Here is a 24275-nt window from a genome sequence, read left to right as displayed (position 1 = left end):
TCAGGTGAGAGCAGCCATTATAGATATAAGTGTGCGCTGAATGATCAGATGAGAGCAGCCATTATAGATATAAGTGTGCGCTGAGTGATCAGGTGAGAGCAGCCATTTTAGATATAAGTGTGCGCTGAGTGATCAGGTGAGAGCAGCCATTATAGATATAAGTGTGCGCTGAGTGATCAGGTGAGAGCAGCCATTATAGATATAAGTGTGCGCTGAATGATCAGGTGAGAGCAGCCATTATAGATATAAGTGTGCGCTGAACGATCAGGTGAGAGCAGCCATTATAGATATAAGTGTGCGCTGAACGATCAGGTGAGAGCAGCCATTATAGATATAAGTGTGCGCTGAACGATCAGGTGAGAGTAGCCATTATAGATATAAGTGTGCGCTGAACGATCAGGTGAGAGCAGCCATTATAGATATAAGTGTGCGCTGAACGATCAGGTGAGAGCAGCCATTATAGATATAAGTCTGCGCTGAACGATCAGGTGAGAGCAGCCATTATAGATATAAGTGTGCGCTGAACGATCAGGTGAGAGCAGCCATTATAGAAATAAGTGTGCGCTGAACGATCAGGTGAGAGTAGCCATTATAGATATAAGTGTGCGCTGAACGATCAGGTGAGAGCAGCCATTATAGATAAAAGTGTGCGCTGAACGATCAGGTGAGAGCAGCCATTATAGATATAAGTGTGCGCTGAACGATCAGGTGAGAGTAGCCATTATAGATATAAGTGTGCGCTGAACGATCAGGTGAGAGCAGCCATTATAGATATAAGTGTGCGCTGAATGGTCAGGTGAGAGCAGCCATTATAGATAAAAGTGTGCGCTGAATGATCAGGTGAGAGCAGCCATTATAGATATAAGTGTGCGCTGAATGATCAGGTGAGAGCAGCCATTATAGATATAAGTGTGCGCTGAATGGTCAGATGAGAGCAGCCATTATAGATATGTGTGCGCTGAATGATCAGGTGAGAGCAGCCATTATAGATATGTGTGCGCTGAATGATCAGGTGAGAGCAGCCATTATAGATATATGTGTGCGCTGAATGATCAGTTGAGAGCAGCCATTATAGATATAAGTGTGCGCTGAACGATCAGGTGAGAGCAGCCATTAGAGATATAAGTGTGCGCTGAACGATCAGGTGAGAGGTTCCATTATAGATATGTGTGCGCTGAACGATCAGGTGAGAACAGCCATTAGAGATATAAGAGTGCGCTGAACGATCAGGTGAGAGCAGCCATTATAGATATGTGTGCGCTGAACGATCAGGTGAGAGCAGCCATTATAGATATAAATATGCGCTGAACGATCAGGTGAGAGCAGCCATTAGAGATTTAAGCGTGCGCTGAACGATCAGGTGAGAGCAGCCATTAGAGATATAAGTGTGCGCTGAATGGTCAGGTGAGAGCAGCCATTAGAGATATAAGTGTGCGCTGAACGATCAGGTGAGAGCAGCCATTATAGATATAAGTGTGCGCTGAACGATCAGGTGAGAGCAGCCATTATAGATATAAGTGTGCGCTGAACGATCAGGTGAGAGCAGCCATTATAGATATAAGTATGCGCTGAACGATCAGGTGAGAGCAGCCATTATAGATATAAGTGTGCGCTGAACGATCAGGTGAGAGCAGCCATTATAGATATAAGTGTGCGCTGAATGATCAGATGAGAGCAGCCATTATAGATACAAGTGTGCGCTGAGTGATCAGGTGAGAGCAGCCATTTTAGATATAAGTGTGCGCTGAGTGATCAGGTGAGAGCAGCCATTATAGATATAAGTGTGCGCTGAGTGATCAGGTGAGAGCAGCCATTATAGATATAAGTGTGCGCTGAATGATCAGGTGAGAGCAGCCATTATAGATATAAGTGTGCGCTGAGTGATCAGGTGAGAGCAGCCATTATAGATATAAGTGTGCGCTGAGTGATCAGGTGAGAGCAGCCATTATAGATATAAGTGTGCGCTGAGTGATCAGGTGAGAGCAGCCATTATAGATATAAGTGTGCGCTGAGTGATCAGGTGAGAGCAGCCATTATAGATATAAGTGTGCGCTGAGTGATCAGGGGAGAGCATCGCTTTCAGCACTTTTCTAACCTCTGTGATTCATCTGGGGCCCGTAATTAGATTTATAAAACTTTCTAAAGTGGTCAAGTGAGGGCGTTTCCCAATAACAACCAATCAGCTTCTAGCTATCATTTTAAAGCATGTACTAGATAAATATATAAATAGGTGGAATCTGTTTGCTATGGGCAACTTCTCCTCTTGGGCGGGATGTACTACACTGAAAAATGCGGTAAAACCCCTGAAAATGCAGTTTATGGGAGTTTTATCTTATTTCCCATATGTACTAAGCACTGGAATGCGATGCATTCTGGTGCTTCGTCCTGGTGGGTAATGCCATCTTCAGGTGGCTTTACCCAATAGAAGCCCATGGTTTCTTTCCGGGATGCCCTCTGAAAGGGATCCAATCGGATCCCTCCCATCACCCCCCTGGCGCACGTGTCCTTCTGTGCATGCGTAGAAGGACGCCAGAGGAACTTCTGGGTTTTAAACTATCGGAGGGTATCACAAAGGCCAGTTTTTTTCGGGAGAGCTGTCCTTTGCAATTTAAATACATGCCATGGAAATCAATCCCAATTACCCAATAAGAGGCGGGAAAAACCGCATCACGGATGCAAAGCATAGTACATCCCGCTCCTTGTCTTCTTTAGAAGGTCTCCTCAGAGTTACTGAACAAATCCTATGTGATGACAGCTCTTCTCCCCGCTATATCCAGACAGGTACGTCATGTACGGCAACCACAGAGACAGCTGGGTACATGGAGCCATCGATCCAAGCAGCGGAACTGCTGTAATGCTGGAAATAACCAGAGTATTGGGCACTAAATTAAAATCCGGTACTGGAATTCCCTCATACACTTACATTTCAGCTTTTGTTTTTATTCTCACTGACCAGGAAAGGTGACATCTCACTTCTCATTTCCTCCTGTCACTTTTTACTTTCCGCGTTCTGTTCTAGTTCTGGTCTGTGTGTCAGGGGTGCGGGGCGGCTCTCTGCAGTATTTTCTTCACTTGTGATAATAAACTGTTCTACTTGTAAGTAATTTGCCGCCAGTGCATTTGCACATCATCATTTTGCGGATTATGAGCCTCATACAGAATTGAACGTAAATGCATTTTACAGGTCTATTCCCTGTACAAGGCATGTTTGTACCTCGCACACGGAGCACAATCTACAGCTACTATTACTACAGCATAGTGACAACCAGCCCGAGGCCGGTCAGCATGGGGCTGCATTTCTGAGGAAAAACCAGCCCTGTCCTGATAGGACTCGAGCTCTTCTCACACCCATGAAGTATTAGGTGTTGGGAAATAATAAATGTGTCAAAAAAAGAAAATAAGTGTTTTTCTGACTAACTACAGGTCCCAAAGAGCCCTGTCATGCCTAAGGTTTATGGCTCCAAGGTCATGCTGGCATTTGGTGAACTACAAATGCCAACATACAGTATCTCGGCATCCAGGGCCTACAGGGACCTTCAGTCCACCTGTAAAAATACACAGACACCTTTGAAAAAAAAAATGTTTAATGAAATAAAATAACTCCCCCACACATTCCCTCCTCTGCCCAGTTATTGCTCACCTATCTCTATATTGTGGGTGGAGGTCTAATTTGCTCCATGTATCATTCCCAATCCCGGCTTGGCATAAAAAGACCACATAGAAAAACACAAGATTTGCTTTGTGGGGAGCCGCAATGTGAATGTCAGCTTCTAAGGCTATATACATTTAATGAATAAAGAAAAGTAATTGGAGAATACGTAAAAATCAGGTTGTAGGCGTAAAAAACCAGTACATACAAATAGCGCTCACACTGGGATGGGGGGTATTCCCTCCACTCCCGGGCCCCCACAGATGCCTTTGTATCCCGTACATGGAAACGGTATGTAATGCCGACGAATCAAAGACAGTGGCAGCCCAGCGGGTCAAAATCCCGAAAGCTAAAGGTAAGTACCCTAACCCTCCCCTCTCCACCCCCATAACCCTAACCCTCCATTAGGGGTGCCTAACCCCAACCCCCCCAGGGCCTAACCCTAACCTCCCCATGTTAATGCCTAAACCTAACCCCCCATCCCCGCACCCTAGACCTAACCCTCCCAGGGGTGTGCCTAACCCCCTCCCTAGTGGTTCCTAAGCCTAACCCCCCCTACCCTAACTCTCCCAGGGGGTGCCTAACCCTAAGTCTCCGCGGGGGTCCCTAAACCTAATACTCCCCCCCCCCCCCACGGCTAGACGCTAAAACACCCAGCATATCTTCGTTCGGTATGCCAGGTGTCAGGAATATGTTATACATATGACTATACTCTTATCTTATACATATGACTGTACTCTTATCTTATACATATGACTATACTCTTATCTTATACATATGTCTATACTCTTATCTTATACCTATGCCTATACTCTTATCTTATACATATGACTGTACTCTTATCTTATACATATGACTATACTCTTTTCTTATACATATGACTATACTCTTATACATATGACTGTACTCTTATCTTATACATATGACTGTACTCTTATCTTATACATAAGAGTACATATGACTATACTCTTATCTTATACATATGACTGTACTCTTATCTTATACATATGACTGTACTCTTATCTTATACATATGACTATACTCTTATCTTATACATATGACTGTACTCTTATCTTATACATATGCCTATACTCTTATCTTATACATATGACTGTACTCTTATCTTATACATATGACTGTACTCTTATCTTATACATATGACTCTACCCTTATCTTATACATATGACTATACTCTTATCTTATACATATGCCTATACTCTTATCTTATAGATATGACTGTACTCTTATCTTATACATATGACTATACTCTTATCTTATACATATGACTATACTCTTATACATATGACTGTACTCTTATCTTATGCATATGCATATGACTGTACTCTTATCTTATACATATGACTATACTCTTATCTTATACATATGACTGTACTCTTATCTTATACATATGACTATACTCTTATCTTATACATATGACTATACTCTTATCTTATACATATGACTGTACTCTTATCTTATACATATGACTATACTCTTATCTTATACATATGACTGTACTCTTATCTTATACATATGACTATACTCTTATCTTATACATATGACTATACTCTTATACATATGACTGTACTCTTATCTTATACATATGACTGTACTCTTATCTTATACTGTACATATGACTATACTCTTATCTTATACATATGACTGTACTCTTATCTTATACATATGACTATACTCTTATCTTATACATATGACTGTACTCTTATCTTATACATATGCCTTTACTCTTATCTTATACATATGAATGTACTCTTATCTTATACATATGACTGTACTCTTATCTTATACATATGACTATACTCTTATCTTATACATATGACTGTACTCTTATCTTATACATATGACTATACTCTTATCTTATACATATGACTGTACTCTTATCTTATACATATGACTATACTCTTATCTTATACATATGACTGTACTCTTATCTTATACATATGCCTATACTCTTATCTTATACATATGACTATACTCTTATCTTATACATATGACTATATTCTTATCTTATACATATGACTATATTCTTATCTTATACATATGACTGTACTCTTATCTTATACATATTATTGTACTCTTCTCTTATACTGTACATATGACTATACTCTTATCTTATACATATGACTATACTCTTATCTTATACTGTACATATGACTATACTCTTATCTTATACATATGACTATACTCTTATCTTATACTGTACATATGACTGTACTCTTATCTTATACATATGACTGTACTCTTATCTTATATATATGACTGTACTCTTATCTTATACATATGACTGTACTCTTATCTTATACTGTACATATGACTATACTCTTATCCTATACAAATTACTATACTCTTATCTTATACTGTACATATGACTGTACTCTTATCTTATACATATTATTGTACTCTTATCTTATACTGTACATATGACTATACTCTTATCTTATACATATGACTGTACTCTTATCTTATACATATGACTATACTCTTATCTTATACATATGACTATACTCTTAAACATATGACTGTACTCTTATCTTATACATATGACTGTACTCTTATCTTATACATATGACTATACTCTTATCTTATACATATGACTATACTCTTATCTTATACATATGACTATACTCTTATACATATGACTGTACTCTTATCTTATACATATGACTATACTCTTATCTTATACTGTACATATGACTGTACTCTTATCTTAGACATATGACTGTACTCTTATCTTAGACATATGACTGTACTCATATCTTATGGGCTTTTCATAGGTGAATGGCGTCCGCGGCGATCCATTCTTTTTGGCAGCTGGGGTGCCGAAGAGTTTGGGCTGATTGGCTCAACAGAGTTTGCTGAGGTATATTAGTGATAGCATACGGAGCATAAATGTATTTCATATTTATATTATAATATTATATATATTTATATATTATATAATATATTTAATATTTATAATAATAATTTTATATATATATATATATATATATATATATATATAATATTTATAATAACATTAGGATAATGTGTTTGTTTTTCCCATGTAGGAATATTACAGCAAGTTAAGAGACAGAACCGTAGCCTACATCAATGTGGATATATCTGTGTTTGGTGAGTTCTACAATAAAACATCATAAGCTCTTTATCAAAGTGGTGTCTATGTGCCGTCGAATACAGGATACTCCATGCCAGGTGTGGCTTATGAGAGGAGAGGGCCTGTGTGAAGCCTCCGCAAGTACTTTCCATAGACAGGAATAGGTATTTGCCAAGAGTTGTGTTTGCAACCACGATCGTACATGGGGCAAGCTTCGGCAAAAATAGAAGTTTGAAATACACCACCTCCTCAGCAGACTGTTTTGCAAAAGCACTGCACAGATCAGTGTGATCTGTGCAGTGCCTCTGTGCTATAGGTAACAGAAAGGGTTAAAAAGTAAAAAAAAAAAACAACAGTGTGGGGTCCCCCTTCAAAAGTATAACCAGCACCAGACTTTTGAGCCCATTCTGGTCTGGAAAAATGGGGAAAAAAATGACTCAACCAGCCGGGGGGTAATGCCACAGCAAGGGGGAAACAGAGTGGGGGGTCCACCCTGCCAAAGCATTTACCAGCCCCAACTGGTCACGCCAGACTTGGTATTCCTCAGAAAGTGGGACCCACCCCCCTCCCGAGGATGGGATGCAGTTCATTTACCGGCGTCCGGAATGTCATACATCGGAATCCCGGCACTGGAAGTCTGACTCTGTACTAATACTCTGTACTAATACTCTGTACTAATACTCTGTACTAGTACTCTAAATACTGATGCCTTTCTTTAGCCAGATGCTGAAATCCCGGCGCCTGACATCCCGAACGAAGGTGAGCGGGGACTGGTTCTTGTCAGCCGCGGGGGGGGGGGGGGCAGGTAGTTTTAGGCATCCCCGAGGGGATTTAGGGTTGGGCACCTCCCTGGGTGGGTTAGGCTAGGGGAAGGCAGGGTTAGGTTTAGGCCACCCGGGGGGGAGCTTAGGGTTAGGCACACGCTGAAGGGTTAGGTTTAGGGTGTGGGAAGCAGTGGTTAGGGTTAGCATCACTGGGGGGAGGTTAGGGTTAGGCACCAACGAGGGGAGGTTAGGGTTAGGCACCACTAAGGGATGGTTAGGGGGGTGGGGAGGGTTAGGGTACTTTCCAGCCCCAGTCGGGATCCTGACGGTTCAGGCTTCCAGCGTCGGTATTTAGGGCCCGATTCAGACCCGATTCAGATGCGTTTGCTCGCAGCCATCAGCTGCCAAAGTATACAAATCCCGCATTCGCACAGCAAGGCATTAGCACGCCCACTATGTCTTGGCATTCGATCGCGGTGTGTATATAGACGCCTATCAGCCTGTCTTAAGACGCCCACTTTCCCTTAGTGATATAAGTCATCTCCAGGAAGTGTAGGTAACAATCGGTAACATCGAGTAACATCGAACCCATACGCAGCACTTGCCTACCGCAAGCACTGTGAGTGCGTAATTCAGCCATGTGACGTGTATTATGACGCTGCGTCTTAATTATGCATGCCTCTGAAATGGCGTCAAGACGCCCAAACACGCCTGCATTCGCACCACCACACCCCCGTTTCCCTCGGCCAACCCCCGTCACCACCCACAAACGGCTCGTCCTGTCACTCATTCTTGCGAGGCGTCTGTGTACAAGGCGCGATCACACAGACTGGTTCGCGCACGCGCAGATTGCAAACATCGGCTCGCTACGAGCGAACGCATCCTAGCGAACGGGTCTGAATCGGGCCCTTAGCCCGCTGGCAATACATCCAGCAGGTTTACATATCGATTCAGTGAGGATATACCAGAGCTAGGGTGAAGCCTGGGGCTCTTCCCTGCACCCCTGTGTGCAGAGGTAATGGGTTACATTTAGTAATAAATATTGTTTTCACAGTGGTACTAGAGGTCCCAACAAGCCTACCCTGCGGCACTTGTAGAACCACAAGTGGCAGCAGGCCTCTAACACCTGTACCCCCACTGTGTAGCAAATATAAAAAAAAGACAGTACACAGACACCACAGACACAATTCAGTGTGTTTGATTGGGAAAAACTCACTCATGTCCCTGCGATGCACAGTGTGTTTCAAACTCAGACAGACACGATTCATAAATACTGTATAAATATACCCCTCAGTCTCATTTTACCTGCAGTGTAACATGGCTTGTCCAGGTATAAAGTTACTTGCTTTTTTATGCTTTGCTCTTAGCTCAGAACCAGCCCTGTTGTTTGTTGAGCATCCTTTCATCACATATTAATGTACAAACGTCTCTCCCTTTAGCTAATGCAACCCTAAGGGTACAGGGGACCCCTCCAGCGCAAACTGTGGTCTTCGCTGCATCCAAACAGGTAACGCCATGATCTGGAGAGAGATACTCAGCACCTGCATACATTGTGCTACAGTAAATACAAATTCCAGGTCACTCTTGGGTATTACCATTTAAACTGAAATGAAACCTAACATTATCTAGTGGAGGAAAGGATCTTGTGGAAGCAACGTATTTTCGGTTTTGCTCAGTTATATTCAGATCTCAAAAACGGGATCATATTGGCTATCCGGCTTTTTTTTGGATAGCCAATAGAATAAATCCGAACTAATTTAAATTTGCCATAATATGGCGATAAAAGCTAAATGAAACCAAACCGGCGCATCTCTACTAGGAAGGAACCCATTTTATCGCAAGACATTTTGGAGCCCATCTGCAGAGTTGTTTGCATCTTGCGTTGGTGCCTGCCCTATTTATAGACTTGGTTTCTACTCGTCATCATCATCAGTGCGCCAGCAAATACTTGGTGTAAAAGATACTCCTGAGAACAGGCATATTTGTGCTTCCGTCCAATCCTGCAGCGCCATCTGTCGCATCATCACGCTCTCCATGAATTTTGCCTTGGTGAGAATGCCCTTTACAGTCCGTTAGCGGCACCACAGTCATATGTGTCGACGCGCTCAAAAGGCATGCGGCTTTGCTTCACTTGCGCTGGCATGCACTCAGTTCCGGAGCAGGCGCAGTAAGATACGCACAAGCCAAGATGCATAGGTTTCAAATCTGTATCAGCACCATTGCGCCCCAATAACATTGGGTCCTAACGCATTGATGAGCTGCATTTCCATAAATACTGCTTTAACCAATAGTCATAGGAAACATTGGCGCAGGCCCATTGCGTGTCTCGTATTTCACTTGCATTGAGAATTAGGTTGGACGTAGGTCACTGAGTGCTGTGGGCTCAACTCACAAAAGTGATATTTTTACTGTAAAAAATAAAAGTGTTCAAAGAAAATGGCAAAGTGCAATGTACGTGATCCCTTATCAAAAATGGCCGAAGACTTATCTTTTTTTTATGGTAGGGAAGAAGACAACATAGTCTCGTTGCATTGGTGGACAGGTGGGAGGCGTGGCTGGGTACAGTAGCTCTCTTGAGTAGGAGCATTGGGCCACCATGCTGACTATGGGCCTGAAAGTCTCCGTGATCATAAGGTCCTGAGCAAAAGGAGGCCGGACCGTGGGCGTGTTATGGGAGTTCCGAGGGTGTGTCTGCGCTCACGGCTGCGTTCCCAATCGCAGAGTCACAGTCACAGGGGCTAGTTTTACAGAGAAAGTTGACCCAGAATCTGCGCAGCCCAGGACTTACTCAAGGAGTCGATGTGCGTCCGATGGTGGTGTTCTCAACCCCCGGAGGATCTGTGCACAACGCAGATAGGGGAAGTGGGTGTAGCAGCATTTGCTCAGCCCGTCGCACATTATGTCAGACGGGGAGCCTGTTGGCAGGCACTAGTATATTATTTTCGCATATAAATTGCAAATGCGATCGCATCTGTGAACGCAATAGCGCACAACTCTGAATCAGGCCCTATAACCGGGAGCAGGTACTACGCCATCTGCCAGGCTCAATGCCCGATTTGTGCCAGTGCTGGATATCTGTTACCGGTTATGGGAGGTATTCAATTAGTTTTGCACCCGCAATAAAGTTTCGCATGCCGGACTTTTCGCCTACATCGCGTATTTTGGCCACGGAAACTTATCGTGTGCGTCCCTGCTATTCGCCCTATTCAATTCCAAAAGACGCGAAAACGGCGACATGCGAAGTCAGAATAGGCAGAAAGTGGTGTCAGAATTGGGGAAATCACCCTGAACCCCCCAAATAGAGGCACTGACATTGGGGATCAATGTAGTAGTGCCAGATTAGCCCTAATAAAACTGTTTGGGGTACTTAAGTTGGTACAATTGCCTCTAATTAGCGTCTGTGCACAAGTGGTGAAGAATGGCATAAAGCTGTATATTTTGGAGATAATAAATAGTCCTGGCAAATTTGGGGTACCTGACAATGAGTGCTGGCATCTTTTAATGTCTCTAAAGTGATGTTTTAAAGAAAGTGAAATTCCTCCCTCATAACAGCACCTGCAATCCCAAAAACACTTGACCCCTTCTTAGTGCACCCCCAGAACCTTATTTTGCTAGTTTACGAAGTTGTCCCCCACTTTGTACATGTTTGCCCCAAATTCAAAGTACTTTTTTGGGGTGTACTTAAGTTTTTTTCAGGAATTATTTGATGCAGTTGCCCATTGCGGGGCTGTCTCAAGGGTTCTTATTGGTTTCCCCACCTTTGCACCCCAAAACAAAAAAATGTTGCACTTCTTTTCTCCTGCTATTCAGAGGCGGATATTTTTTGCCTATTACATGGCATTGATTTTCCGCGTACGCGAAAAGTCGATGGAATTGAATACGGAGATAAGTTTCCGACAGGCGAAAAGTCGCAATTGACAATACTTTTTCGCGGATCTCGGCTTTTCACATCTAATTAAATACGGCTCTATGTTGGGAAAATCGGATTTGTTCTATTGTGAGTGGGGATGCCCCTTCTTAGCAAATCCCGGAACACATCTTAATTTGTTAAACAGTTGTCTTTGTTTTGCATTAATAAATGATACCTGGGTAACACTTTTCATTTAACAAGAATTCGAAAAGCACCACATTGCACGTTACATGTTATGAAGGGGATATAGTAAATAGACCGGCGGACGCAATGCCGCCGGCTTAAATCCCGACTGGACCTGCCCAACAAGGGACTAAAGATAGGCGTCAAAGTGCCGATGCCTATCTTAATCCCGACACCGGAGGACCGCCCCCCGCCCCCGCCCTCTTAATCCCGACACCGGAGGACCGATCGCCTGCTGATGGGTAAGTGTAACACTTAGACCGGGGATGGGGGGGTTAGGTTTAGGGACCCCTGGGGGGACTTGGGGATAGGCACCCCCCTGGGGAAGGTTAGGGTTAGGCTAGGGGAAGGTGGGGTTAGGGTTATGCACTAAGGGAGAGGTTAGGGTTAGGTAGCCCACGGGGAGGGTTAGATTTAGGCACCCCTGGGGGAGGTTAGGGTTAGGCTAGGGGAAGGTGGGGTTAGGGTTATGCACTAAGGGGGAGGTTAGGATTAGGCAGCCCACGGGGAGGTTTAGGTTCAGGCACCCCTGGGGGAGGTTAGGGTTAGGCACTAGGAGGGGAGGTTAGGGTTAGGCACTCCTAAACAGTGGCGTAACTAGGGCAGGGTTCGTGCCCTGGGCGCCACTGGACTGGCGGCGTGGGGGGGCGCCGCCGGCCACGGTACTGGCCCGCCCGCCCTAGATAGCCAGTGTAGCGCTGACCGCAATGAGTGCGGTCAGCGCTACACATTTGCACAGGACCGGCGCTAGGCTTCCAGCGCCGGTCCTGTGCTGCACGCCTGAGCCCATTCCCTCCCCCTGAGCGCATGCCCAATAGCGCCAGGAGGCGGGCTCAGGCTGTGCATAACACACGCATCGCCGCCAGCGATGGCGGCGATGCGTGTGTTAAACAGCAGCCAGTGAGAGTCAGACGTCATGACATCAGTCCCATAATGCTGAGCGCGCTAGCCCGGGCGGATTGGAGGGCGGGAGCGGCATCGCGGACAGGAGCAGGAGCAGCGTGGAATCAGGTAAGTATATTTTTATATATATTTATTTATTTTTAAACCTATCTGCACAACGGGGGAGGGGTTGGCTACTACTGGGGGGACCTCTACTGGGGGAGGTGTGGCTATTACTGGGGGTGCCATTGGGAGGACCTCTACTGGGGGGGGCTACTCTACTGGGGACTACTACTTGGGGGGGGACTACCACTGGGGGCATTCTAAAAGGGGCCTATTACTAGAGGCACTGCACTCGGGGGACCACTACTCGGGGCAATAATAGGAAGGGCCACTACAGGGACCACTGGATGGGGGGGGTCACTACTGGGAGCCTGCATCAGGGGGACCACTACTGGGGGCACTGCATGGGAGGGGGGACACTACTGCTGGGGGCACTATATAAGGGGCTTACTGCTAGGGGCACTGCGGGGACCACTACAGGGGGCACTAGATAGGGGGGATCACTACAGGGTGCCTGCATAAGGGGACCACTACTGGGAAAACTGCATGGGGGGGACTACTGCTGGGGGCACTATAAAAAAAGGGCACTGCATAAGGGGATACCGCTATTGGGCGCACTGCATTGTGGGGACTGCTACTGGGGGCACTGCATAAGGGGGAACACTACGTGGGGCACTGCATTTGGGGGGCCACTACTGGGGGTGCTGAGTAAGGGGAACTAATTGGGGGCTGTATAAGAGGGACCACTACTGGGGATACTGTATAAGGGGCACTACTATGGGCCTGCATGAGAGGGACCACAACTGCATACTGGGGGTACTGTATAAGGGGTACTACTGGGGTTAAGGTGCATATGGATAGGAATGTTCAGTTTGAAAATAAAGGGGTGTGTCATGTTGACACGCCCCATTTTTAAGTGCCCACGCCCATTTTTTGCCGCGCACATGGGGGGGGCTCCCTTTTCAAATTTGCCCTGGGCTCCAAATGCCCTAGTTACGCCACTGCTCCTAAATGAGGGTTAGGGTTGGGGGGGGAGGGGAGGGTTAGGGTACTTACAAACGCCCGTCGGGATCTCTCACTGGCGGGATTTGATCCAGCGGCCGGTATTTCAATCCCATTCCGTTATGAAGAGGTTACATTGTAAAGCATGGTAAAATGGCAAAATGGCTGTTTTAGTCATCTATCCTTTTATTCATAAGGGTTATCATGATACATTTTCAGAAAAAGATAGCTTCCTTCTGGGAGAAGGCGATCCCAACTAGACCAGATCTAATTAGCTAAATGTGGCGAGCTTGCTGTAATGAAAAGATAATTCATTTTATACATGACAACATACTGAGGATAATCAGGACCCTGACACACTGACAATAAGGTCTAACTTAATGCTTTGATTACAGCCTAATAAATTATTTTTTGGGACCCTTCCCCATATATACAGTAGTATGGCACAATAAGAACAATGGTCCAACTGAGTAAACTAATAATATTGTGTAACAATGATGAAACGAGGGGCTGCCCCTGAAATTTTGGCACTTTAACCCCAGACCGATGTTTAGATTTAAATCACGCCCACTTTTACCATGTCTATTAAATGTGTACAATTAAGGAGAACGATGTTACTAAATTATTTGTGAATTTTTTATTTTTCACAACTACTTCTTTTGTGAAATTGGCTCCAAGTGTCAACACAAAGTCATGCGCACGAGAAGATATGAGGAACGTGCCCTGTTATGTTCCGTGTAGCTCATGCTCAAGTTTGATTGTTTACTGTGGATTATACTGTATTTGAGACACAATCACATGCTTAATGTATGTCTTATAATCTTCTCTGTCACAGGTGAAACACCCATCAAACTCCCTCTCAGTGTATGAGAACTGGAGGAGCCACTCCAATCGCACCAGCCTGCAACATGGCGTCATTCCCCCGTACGGTGCCTTTCTGCTGTAGCTCATCTTAAAGCTGCAATACTAAGTACAGAACCGATCTTACCTAATCGGAGCCCCAGGGGCCATTCTACACAAGGATTCTCCGTTCCTCTTACGGCCTAGGCCAGGTACCTGGGTAGACAGGTGTCAGTGATGCACAGCTCACGCACCCATCCCCCGCCATTTTGAGATGCCCAACTCAAATTGCTTTTCTAATTTTATATGAAAGAACTGGCGTAGTTCCGGGAACAATGGCTACATGTACCACATACACGCCTACTCTCCCGAAATGACTACAACATTTTTGGGGGTACTCCAAGGACTCCAAGAAGAGTAGGTCACCCTCTCGCATCCCATTAGCTTACTAGTTAAATAGGCGTAACCCTGGGAGCCATTAAGCAATTCTCAGTGAATCACCTTAGCCCCGTCCCATTTTTATCGTATTACCCCCCTCCCATTTTACGGGAGTGCTGAGGCCAGGGTCTGCGTCCATGGACACAGACTTCCTGGCCTCCATGCCAGCCCGCCTCCGTAAGCTGAGGCTTACTCAGCTGGCCGATGCCTCACACAACATTGCGACCGACGGTCACAGCGCTGAGATTGCAGGCATCTTTTCACTTCAGGCACCTCCTGCAGTATTTGAATTTTAGCAGGACGGAATTGCAGAGCCTCTTGTGTGTGGCACTGCAATTCCGTCCACTGGTGAATCAGGGCCTGATTCTGACCCGCTCGCGAGCGCTGTACGCTCGCAAGCGGGTCGATGGTGCCGAAGTGCGCATGCGCACGACGGAGGGGGCGCCGTCGTGCGCATGCGCGAGACCCGGCGAGCAACAGAGAATTCGTCGCTCGGGGTCTCGCAGCAAAGGGGGCGTGCTGTCGATGGTGAGTGACAGCACACCCCCTTTGGTGGGCGGGCCAGGGGCGTGGCTGCCAGACGGAGGCGTACCTTCTGAGTCCGGCCCCACTGACATCAGTAGTGATGTCAGTGGGAGTGATTTTGGCTCTGATAGAGCCAAAATCACTCCAGGGTTTGCGGCAGCGAGACCCTACCGCAGGGTCTCGTCGCAAGCCTGATGGTCGCAATGGTCTTGACCATCGCGACCATCATCATGGACGCTCGCTATAGCTGTGGGTGGTAACCCACAGCTATGCGAGCGTCCATGAGGCCGCTCGAATGTTAGGAAGGACGGCCCTGATTCAGAGCGAGCGCTCTGGTCAGAGCATCCGGCTCTGAATCAGTCACTGTTTCCTATTAGTCAGTGCTTCCTGTTAGTCACTGTTTCCTATTAGTCAGTGCTTCCTGTTAGTCAGTGCTTCCCGTTAGTCACTGTTTCCTATTAGTCAGTGCTTCCTGTTAGACAGTGCTTCCCGTTAGTCACTGTTTCCTATTAGTCAGTGCTTCCTGTTAGTCAGTGCTTCCCGTTAATCACTGTTTCCTATTAGTCAGTGCTTCCTGTTAGTCAGTGCTTCCCGTTAGTCACTGTTTCCTATTAGTCAGTGCTTCCTGTTAGTCAGTGCTTCCCGTTAGTCACTGTTTCCTATTAGTCAGTGCTTCCTGTTAGTCACTGTTTCCTATTAGTCAGTGCTTCCTGTTAGTCACTGTTTCCTATTAGTCAGTGCTTCCTGTTAGTCACTGTTTCCTATTAGTCACCGTTTCCTATTAGTCACTGTTTCCTCTAGTCACTGCTTTGCTTTCTTATTAGTCACTGTTTCCTATTAGTCACTGTTTCCTCTAGTTACTGCTTTGCTTTCTTATTAGTCACTGTTTCCTCTAGTTACTGCTTTGCTTTCTTATTAGTCACTATTTCCTGTAGTTACTGCTTTGCTTTCTTATTAGTCACTGTTTCCTATTAGTCAGTGCTTCCTGTTAGTCACTGTTTCCTATTAGTCAGTGCTTCCTGTTAGTCAGTGCTTCCCGTTAGTCACTGTTTCCTATTAGTCAGTGCTTCCTGTTAGACAGTGCTTCCCGTTAGTCACTGTTTCCTATTAGTCAGTGCTTCCTGTTAGTCAGTGCTTCCCGTTAGTCACTGTTTCCTATTAGTCAGTGCTTCCTGTTAGTCAGTGATTCTCGTTAGTCACTGTTTCCTATTAGTCAGTGCTTCCTGTTAGTCAGTGCTTCCCGTTAGTCACTGTTTCCTATTAGTCAGTGCTTCCTGTTAGTCACTGTTTCCTATTAGTCAGTGCTTCCTGTTAGTCGCTGTTTCCTATTAGTCAGTGCTTCCTGTTAGTCACTGTTTCCTATTAGTCAGTGCTTCCTGTTAGTCACTGTTTCCTATTAGTCACTGTTTCCTATTAGTCACCGTTTCCTATTAGTCACTGTTTCCTCTAGTCACTGCTTTGCTTTCTTATTAGTCACTGTTTCCTATTAGTCACTGTTTCCTCTAGTTACTGCTTTGCTTTCTTATTAGTCACTATTTCCTGTAGTTACTGCTTTGCTTTCTTATTAGTCACTGTTTCCTGTTAGTCAGTATGTTAATTGTCACTGTTTCCTGTTAGTCAGTATGTTATTTGTCACTGTTTCCTGTTAGTCAGTATGTTATTTGTCACTGTTTCCTGTTAGTCAGTATGTTAATTGTCACTGTTTGCTGTTAGTCAGTATGTTAATTGTCACTGTTTCCTGTTAGTACGTTATTTGTCAATGCTTGCTGTTTGTGACTACTTTCTGTCTATCACTGCTTCCTGTTTGTGGCTGCTTAGTCACTACTACCTGTTAGTCACTGCTTCCTATTAGTCACTGCTTCCTGTTAGTCACTGCTTCCTATTAGTCAGTGCTTCCTGTTAGACAGTGCTTCCCGTTAGTCACTGTTTCCTATTAGTAAGTGCTTCCTGTTAGTCAGTGCTTCCCGTTAGTCACTGTTTCCTATTAGTCAGTGCTTCCTGTTAGTCAGTGCTTCCCGTTAGTCACTGTTTCCTATTAGTCAGTGCTTCCTGTTAGTCACTGTTTCCTATTAGTCAGTGCTTCCTGTTAGTCACTGTTTCCTATTAGTCAGTGCTTCCTGTTAGTCACTGTTTCCTATTAGTCAGTGCTTCCTGTTAGTCACTGTTTCCTATTAGTCAGTGCTTCCTGTTAGTCACTGTTTCCTATTAGTCACTGTTTCCTATTAGTCACCGTTTCCTATTAGTCACTGTTTCCTCTAGTCACTGCTTTGCTTTCTTGTTAGTCACTGTTTCCTATTAGTCACTGTTTCCTGTAGTTACTGCTTTGCTTTCTTATTAGTCACTGTTTCCTGTTAGTCAGTATGTTAATTGTCACTGTTTCCTGTTAGTCAGTATGTTATTTGTCACTGTTTCCTGTTAGTCAGTATGTTAATTGTCACTGTTTCCTGTTAGTCAGTATTTTATTTGTCACTGTTTCCTGTTAGTCAGTATGTTAATTGTCACTGTTTCCTGTTAGTCAGTATGTTAATTGTCACTGTTTGCTGTTAGTCAGTATGTTAATTGTCACTGTTTCCTGTTAGTCAGTACGTTATTTGTTAATGCTTGCTGTTTGTGACTACTTTCTGTCTATCACTGCTTCCTGTTTGTGGCTGCTTAGTCACTACTACCTGTTAGTCACTGCTTCCTATTAGTCACTGCTTCCTGTTAGTCACTGCTTCCTATTAGTCAGTGCTTCCTGTTAGACAGTGCTTCCCGTTAGTCACTGTTTCCTATTAGTCAGTGCTTCCTGTTAGTCAGTGCTTCCCGTTAGTCAGTTTCCTATTAGTCAGTGCTTCCTGTTAGTCAGTGCTTCCCGTTAGTCACTGTTTCCTATTAGTCAGTGCTTCCTGTTAGTCAGTGCTTCCCATTAGTCACTGTTTCCTATTAGTCAGTGCTTCCTGTTAGTCACTGTTTCCTATTAGTCAGTGCTTCCTGTTAGTCACTGTTTCCTATTAGTCAGTGCTTCCTGTTAGTCACTGTTTCCTATTAGTCACTGTTTCCTATTAGTCACCGTTTCCTATTAGTCACTGTTTCCTCTAGTCACTGCTTTGCTTTCTTATTAGTCACTGTTTCCTATTAGTCACTGTTTCCTCTAGTTACTGCTTTGCTTTCTTATTAGTCACTATTTGCTGTAGTTACTGCTTTGCTTTCTTATTAGTCACTGTTCCTGTTAGTCAGTATGTTAATTGTCACTGTTTCCTGTTAGTCAGTATGTTAATTGTCACTGTTTCCTGTTAGTCAGTATGTTAATTGTCACTGTTTCCTGTTAGTCAGTATGTTAATTGTCACTGTTTCCTATTAGTCACTGTTTCCTCTAGTTACTGCTTTGCTTTCTTATTAGTCACTGTTTCCTCTAGTCACTGCTTTGCTTTCCTATTAGTCACTGTTTCCCATTAGTCAGTATGTTATTTGTCACTGTTTCCTGTTAGTCAGTATGTTATTTGTCACTGTTTCCTGTTAGTCAGTATGTTAATTGTCACTGTTTCCTGTTAGTCAGTATGTTAATTGTCACTGTTTCCTGTTAGTCAGTATGTTAATTGTCACTGTTTGCTGTTAGTCAGTATGTTAATTGTCACTGTTTCCTGTTAGTCAGTACGTTATTTGTCAATGCTTGCTGTTTGTGACTACTTTCTGTCTATCACTGCTTCCTGTTTGTGGCTGCTTAGTCACTACTACATGTTAGTCACTGCTTCCTATTAGTCACTGCTTCCTGTTAGTCACTGCTTCCTATTAGTCAGTGCTTCCTGTTAGACAGTGCTTCCCGTTAGTCACTGTTTCCTATTAGTCAGTGCTTCCTGTTAGTCAGTGCTTCCCGTTAGTCACTGTTTCCTATTAGTCAGTGCTTCCTGTTAGTCAGTGCTTCCCATTAGTCACTGTTTCCTATTAGTCAGTGCTTCCTGTTAGTCAGTGCTTCCCGTTAGTCACTGTTTCCTATTAGTCAGTGCTTCCTGTTAGTCACTGTTTCCTATTAGTCAGTGCTTCCTGTTAGTCACTGTTTCCTATTAGTCAGTGCTTCCTGTTAGTCACTGTTTCCTATTAGTCAGTGCTTCCTGTTAGTCACTGTTTCCTATTAGTCACTGTTTCCTATTAGTCACCGTTTCCTATTAGTCACTGTTTCCTCTAGTCACTGCTTTGCTTTCTTATTAGTCACTGTTTCCTATTAGTCACTGTTTCCTCTAGTTACTGCTTTGCTTTCTTATTAGTCACTATTTGCTGTAGTTACTGCTTTGCTTTCTTATTAGTCACTGTTCCTGTTAGTCAGTATGTTAATTGTCACTGTTTCCTGTTAGTCAGTATGTTAATTGTCACTGTTTCCTGTTAGTCAGTATGTTAATTGTCACTGTTTCCTGTTAGTCAGTATGTTAATTGTCACTGTTTCCTATTAGTCACTGTTTCCTCTAGTTACTGCTTTGCTTTCTTATTAGTCACTGTTTCCTCTAGTCACTGCTTTGCTTTCCTATTAGTCACTGTTTCCCGTTAGTCAGTATGTTATTTGTCACTGTTTCCTGTTAGTCAGTATGTTATTTGTCACTGTTTCCTGTTAGTCAGTATGTTATTTGTCACTGTTTCCTGTTAGTCAGTATGTTATTTGTCACTGTTTCCTGTTAGTCAGTATGTTAATTGTCACTGTTTCCTGTTAGTCAGTATGTTAATTGTCACTGTTTGCTGTTAGTCAGTATGTTAATTGTCACTGTTTCCTGTTAGTCAGTACGTTATTTGTCAATGCTTGCTGTTTGTGACTACTTTCTGTCTATCACTGCTTCCTGTTTGTGGCTGCTTAGTCACTACTACATGTTAGTCACTGCTTCCTATTAGTCACTGCTTCCTGTTAGTCACTGCTTCCTATTAGTCAGTGCTTCCTGTTAGACAGTGCTTCCCGTTAGTCACTGTTTCCTATTAGTCAGTGCTTCCTGTTAGTCAGTGCTTCCCGTTAGTCACTGTTTCCTATTAGTCAGTGCTTCCTGTTAGTCAGTGCTTCCCGTTAGTCACTGTTTCCTATTAGTCAGTGCTTCCTGTTAGTCACTGTTTCCTATTAGTCAGTGCTTCCTGTTAGTCACTGTTTCCTATTAGTCAGTGCTTCCTGTTAGTCACTGTTTCCTATTAGTCAGTGCTTCCTGTTAGTCACTGTTTCCTATTAGTCACTGTTTCCTATTAGTCACCGTTTCCTATTAGTCACTGTTTCCTCTAGTCACTGCTTTGCTTTCTTATTAGTCACTGTTTCCTATTAGTCACTGTTTCCTCTAGTTACTGCTTTGCTTTCTTATTAGTCACTATTTGCTGTAGTTACTGCTTTGCTTTCTTATTAGTCACTGTTCCTGTTAGTCAGTATGTTAATTGTCACTGTTTCCTGTTAGTCAGTATGTTAATTGTCACTGTTTCCTGTTAGTCAGTATGTTAATTGTCACTGTTTCCTGTTAGTCAGTATGTTAATTGTCACTGTTTCCTATTAGTCACTGTTTCCTCTAGTTACTGCTTTGCTTTCTTATTAGTCACTGTTTCCTCTAGTCACTGCTTTGCTTTCCTATTAGTCACTGTTTCCCGTTAGTCAGTATGTTATTTGTCACTGTTTCCTGTTAGTCAGTATGTTATTTGTCACTGTTTCCTGTTAGTCAGTATGTTATTTGTCACTGTTTCCTGTTAGTCAGTATGTTATTTGTCACTGTTTCCTGTTAGTCAGTATGTTATTTGTCACTGTTTCCTGTTAGTCAGTATGTTAATTGTCACTGTTTGCTGTTAGTCAGTATGTTAATTGTCACTGTTTCCTGTTAGTCAGTACGTTATTTGTCAATGCTTGCTGTTTGTGACTACTTTCTGTCTATCACTGCTTCCTGTTTGTGGCTGCTTTAGGTACTGTTTCCTGTTAGTCACTGCTTCCTGTTAATCACTGCTTACTAATAGTAAGTGCTACTGTCACTTAAGAAGCCTCTAGTTGAAAGTAATGAATCTCAAAACTGTCCAGCTATCTTTAGGAGGAGAATTAAACTTTAAAGATAGAGCAAATCTCTGTATCCATTGCAGGGAGCACAGTCGAAGTTTGTTGTAATCAATGGTAATTGGCTCAGATGTTAATACCTGGCTGAAATCAAAGTTTCACTCGATTGCCTTCATAACTAAATTGAACAATGTTTCTTGTCCTGTTGTGTCAATTTCCACTGTAAGAGCCCTAAATCTGCAAAAATGGCCATTTTCACCAGATGTATTGCTGCTCACTATTTATCAAGCCCTGTAGCCAGCAGTGTACATCACTGGTATGCTCATTGTCACATATTTACAAAGGACAGCAGTGGTACATGCGGACTGGACCATACTAATTCCTATTCATGTGTCTTACATATATACTGGGTATACGCTTCGGACGTCGATATACTGACGCCGGAATGCCACCACCCGGCAAAATGCCGATGCCGCTATCTCGAATGACGATTGGTGGGCGATCGGGCTTCCCGTGTCGGGATTTTAGCATGCCAATTCCCTATACAAGTTCTGCCCATAATATCCCTGCCTCCAGTGTAGGTGACAGATACCTTTTATGAGTCTATCATGTGAGGGCATTGATTACTTTAGTAAACTGATCAATGAATTGTATATAGGAGGTGTGTGTTAATGATCTATGTAATGGACATGTACTATGATAAATACCAGAGTGGTTCATTACATTAAGTAACAAGACCTCTCATTGCGTAAATTTATTCAACTCGTACATATACAGTATGTATAATCATTGGTATGGGCTTAGTACAGATTATTTTTACACATAGTCTCCATACTTGTCTAAGCATTTGTTCCAATGGTACACCAAGACATCTATGCCAGCATAGAACAAATCAGTGTCAAGCGCCTGAAGCCAGGACATGACGGCTTGCTGACCTTCACCGTCGGTTGCCAATTGCCTTCCACCCAGGTGCTTTTAGTCCAAAGAGATGGAAACACTTGGTGCCAGGTCAGGGCTGTAGGGAGGATGTTCTAAGGCCTCCGATGGTGCGCCATACCAACTCACATCTTTGGTTGGCTGAGTGTGGCCTGGCGTTATGGTGCAGCAATACGTCGCTGTTCACAGCAGCCCAGGTCATTTTCGACAAATTGGAGATGAATTTCAGCTTCTGATGGGCCCTTTAGATGCAGAAATCTGATCACACTACGCATCTCGATGTGTGACCATGTTTCCGTCAGCCCCGCCATCTTACACCTGATGTTGGGACAGTATGACTGATATGAGGTGCAGTCTAATGGCCGTGAGGGGAAGCATTGGTGTACCTGCTCTGGCCAGGCATGCGCAAAGCCGCCGGGGAGGTAGTGAAGAGGCGGAGGAGGGATCCCTCTTCGCATCCCTGGAACTCCTCCCAAAGGAAGGAGCAGGGATCCGAGATCAAGCGTCTGAAGATGGCACTTTTTCTCCGAAGCAAACTCCGAAAACGTTCAGTTTTCAGAGTTTCCTGAATATCAGGTTGTAATTTTCGGACCCCTGATGATGAATGGCCCGGTAACGAAGATATGCGGAAACTAGCGTTTTCCCATGGTTACCGGGCCATTTAGTTTTGATGAATAGGCCCCTTTGTTACCTCACTTATTGAACGACCCCCATAGATCACTGAGTGTAACCTGAAGGTGCTATTGATTTGCTTCTGGTGTTTTTGTTCCTGTAGGATAGGTACTCTGGGGATTGGGAGTGACTACGCCCCCTTTCTGCATTACCTGGGAATTACGTGCATGGATATCGCATACACCTATGACACGGTAAATGTACTTCTTAAAGCAATGGCAAGTGCGGGCTGGGATCTTAGTTTGTGATTGTTGTGTTACAGTAAATTGACACTTTGCCACCTTTTAGCTTGCTGATGTGCCTGTCACTCCAATGTTAGAATCGATCGATGGTTGAGCCATCGATGATTTTTCTATTAGGCATTCGCAGATGGCTCCTGTGCATGCATATAATGGTGTCGGCACTCACCATCGTGGGTCAGCCACTGGTGGCCTCCCATTGATGGTGAAAACACTCACCATCACCATCAGACTAGCATCAGACTGGCATAGTGGAACTGAACATCTAGGCTTGGGCTGTTACTTATGGCGATAGCAGTTTTTGCCCTTTTATAAATAGAGCCCTGAGAATTTAAACAAACATTGAGAGTGAGAAGATATCTGAATTATTATATGAGGCACTTTTGGGTGTATGAAGATTCTTCTCACCTTAAGTACTAATGGAAGGTGCAAAGTGCTTCTCATTATAACCAGATAGACGAGACCCCCATCTCTGGGACTTCTGATGTAATGACGAATCAAAGTCTTTTACAGGGAGGACAAGGCTGAGAGTTCTCATGCAAAGCACGGAACGCCTCTAATGCGCCTAATTCACTTCAGTGAAATAATCCTATACCATAAAGTGAAATCTCTTATTTTTGCACCACACTGGTCACCCTTTTGCACCTAGGGCACGATTCGGCGTTGCGCCTTGTTGCGATGTTTACGAAATGGAGCAATTATCAGTAAACCGCACAAGCGTCATAGTTGCACTGCGTCCAGGTACATTACCGTAGTCGTACGCAATGACTTTTTATTTGCACTGTGATTGACTGTCGGGGGAACTTTGGGGGAGGTAACGGGGAGCGCCAGCACAGAATGCAGGCATGTTGCGATCGGTTTATGGGCGTGTCTCACCCTGCGACTGCGATCTTGTACGCTAGGAATATAGGCATTCTGCGTGACCGTAGACTCACTCAGGATCGCGATAATCGATTGATCTGCGGCCGATGCTGCGTCTTTGTACGCCAATGCTGCGACATTTTACGCAGGTGCTTGGCTTTGCAAATCCGCAGGTGAGCGTCTCCATGCATCTCCCGGCAGCTGCGACATTTGCATGTTTTCACATTG

The 24275-nt window shown here is 44.0% G+C and overlaps 1 protein-coding gene across 1 annotated transcript in view; it reads left to right on the top strand.

The window, feature by feature from the left end:
- The window catches only part of LOC148533777 (aminopeptidase NAALADL1-like), an 85520-nt gene that overhangs the window by 44166 nt on the left and 17079 nt on the right, over nucleotides 1-24275 (top strand). The window contains exons 9-14 of the mRNA XM_088467356.1: nucleotides 2778-2897; nucleotides 6442-6527; nucleotides 6715-6778; nucleotides 8965-9032; nucleotides 14401-14489; nucleotides 23051-23141. Of these exons, the coding sequence (XP_088323482.1) occupies nucleotides 2778-2897; nucleotides 6442-6527; nucleotides 6715-6778; nucleotides 8965-9032; nucleotides 14401-14489; nucleotides 23051-23141 (518 nt within the window). The remainder of the gene's footprint in view (nucleotides 1-2777; nucleotides 2898-6441; nucleotides 6528-6714; nucleotides 6779-8964; nucleotides 9033-14400; nucleotides 14490-23050; nucleotides 23142-24275) is intronic.

The sequence above is a fragment of the Taudactylus pleione genome, unplaced genomic scaffold (genome assembly GCF_031769625.1).
Source record: "Taudactylus pleione unplaced genomic scaffold, aTauple2 ptg000070l, whole genome shotgun sequence".
Lineage (NCBI taxonomy): Eukaryota > Metazoa > Chordata > Amphibia > Anura > Myobatrachidae > Taudactylus > Taudactylus pleione.
This window is presented reverse-complemented; position numbering and strand designations above follow the sequence as displayed.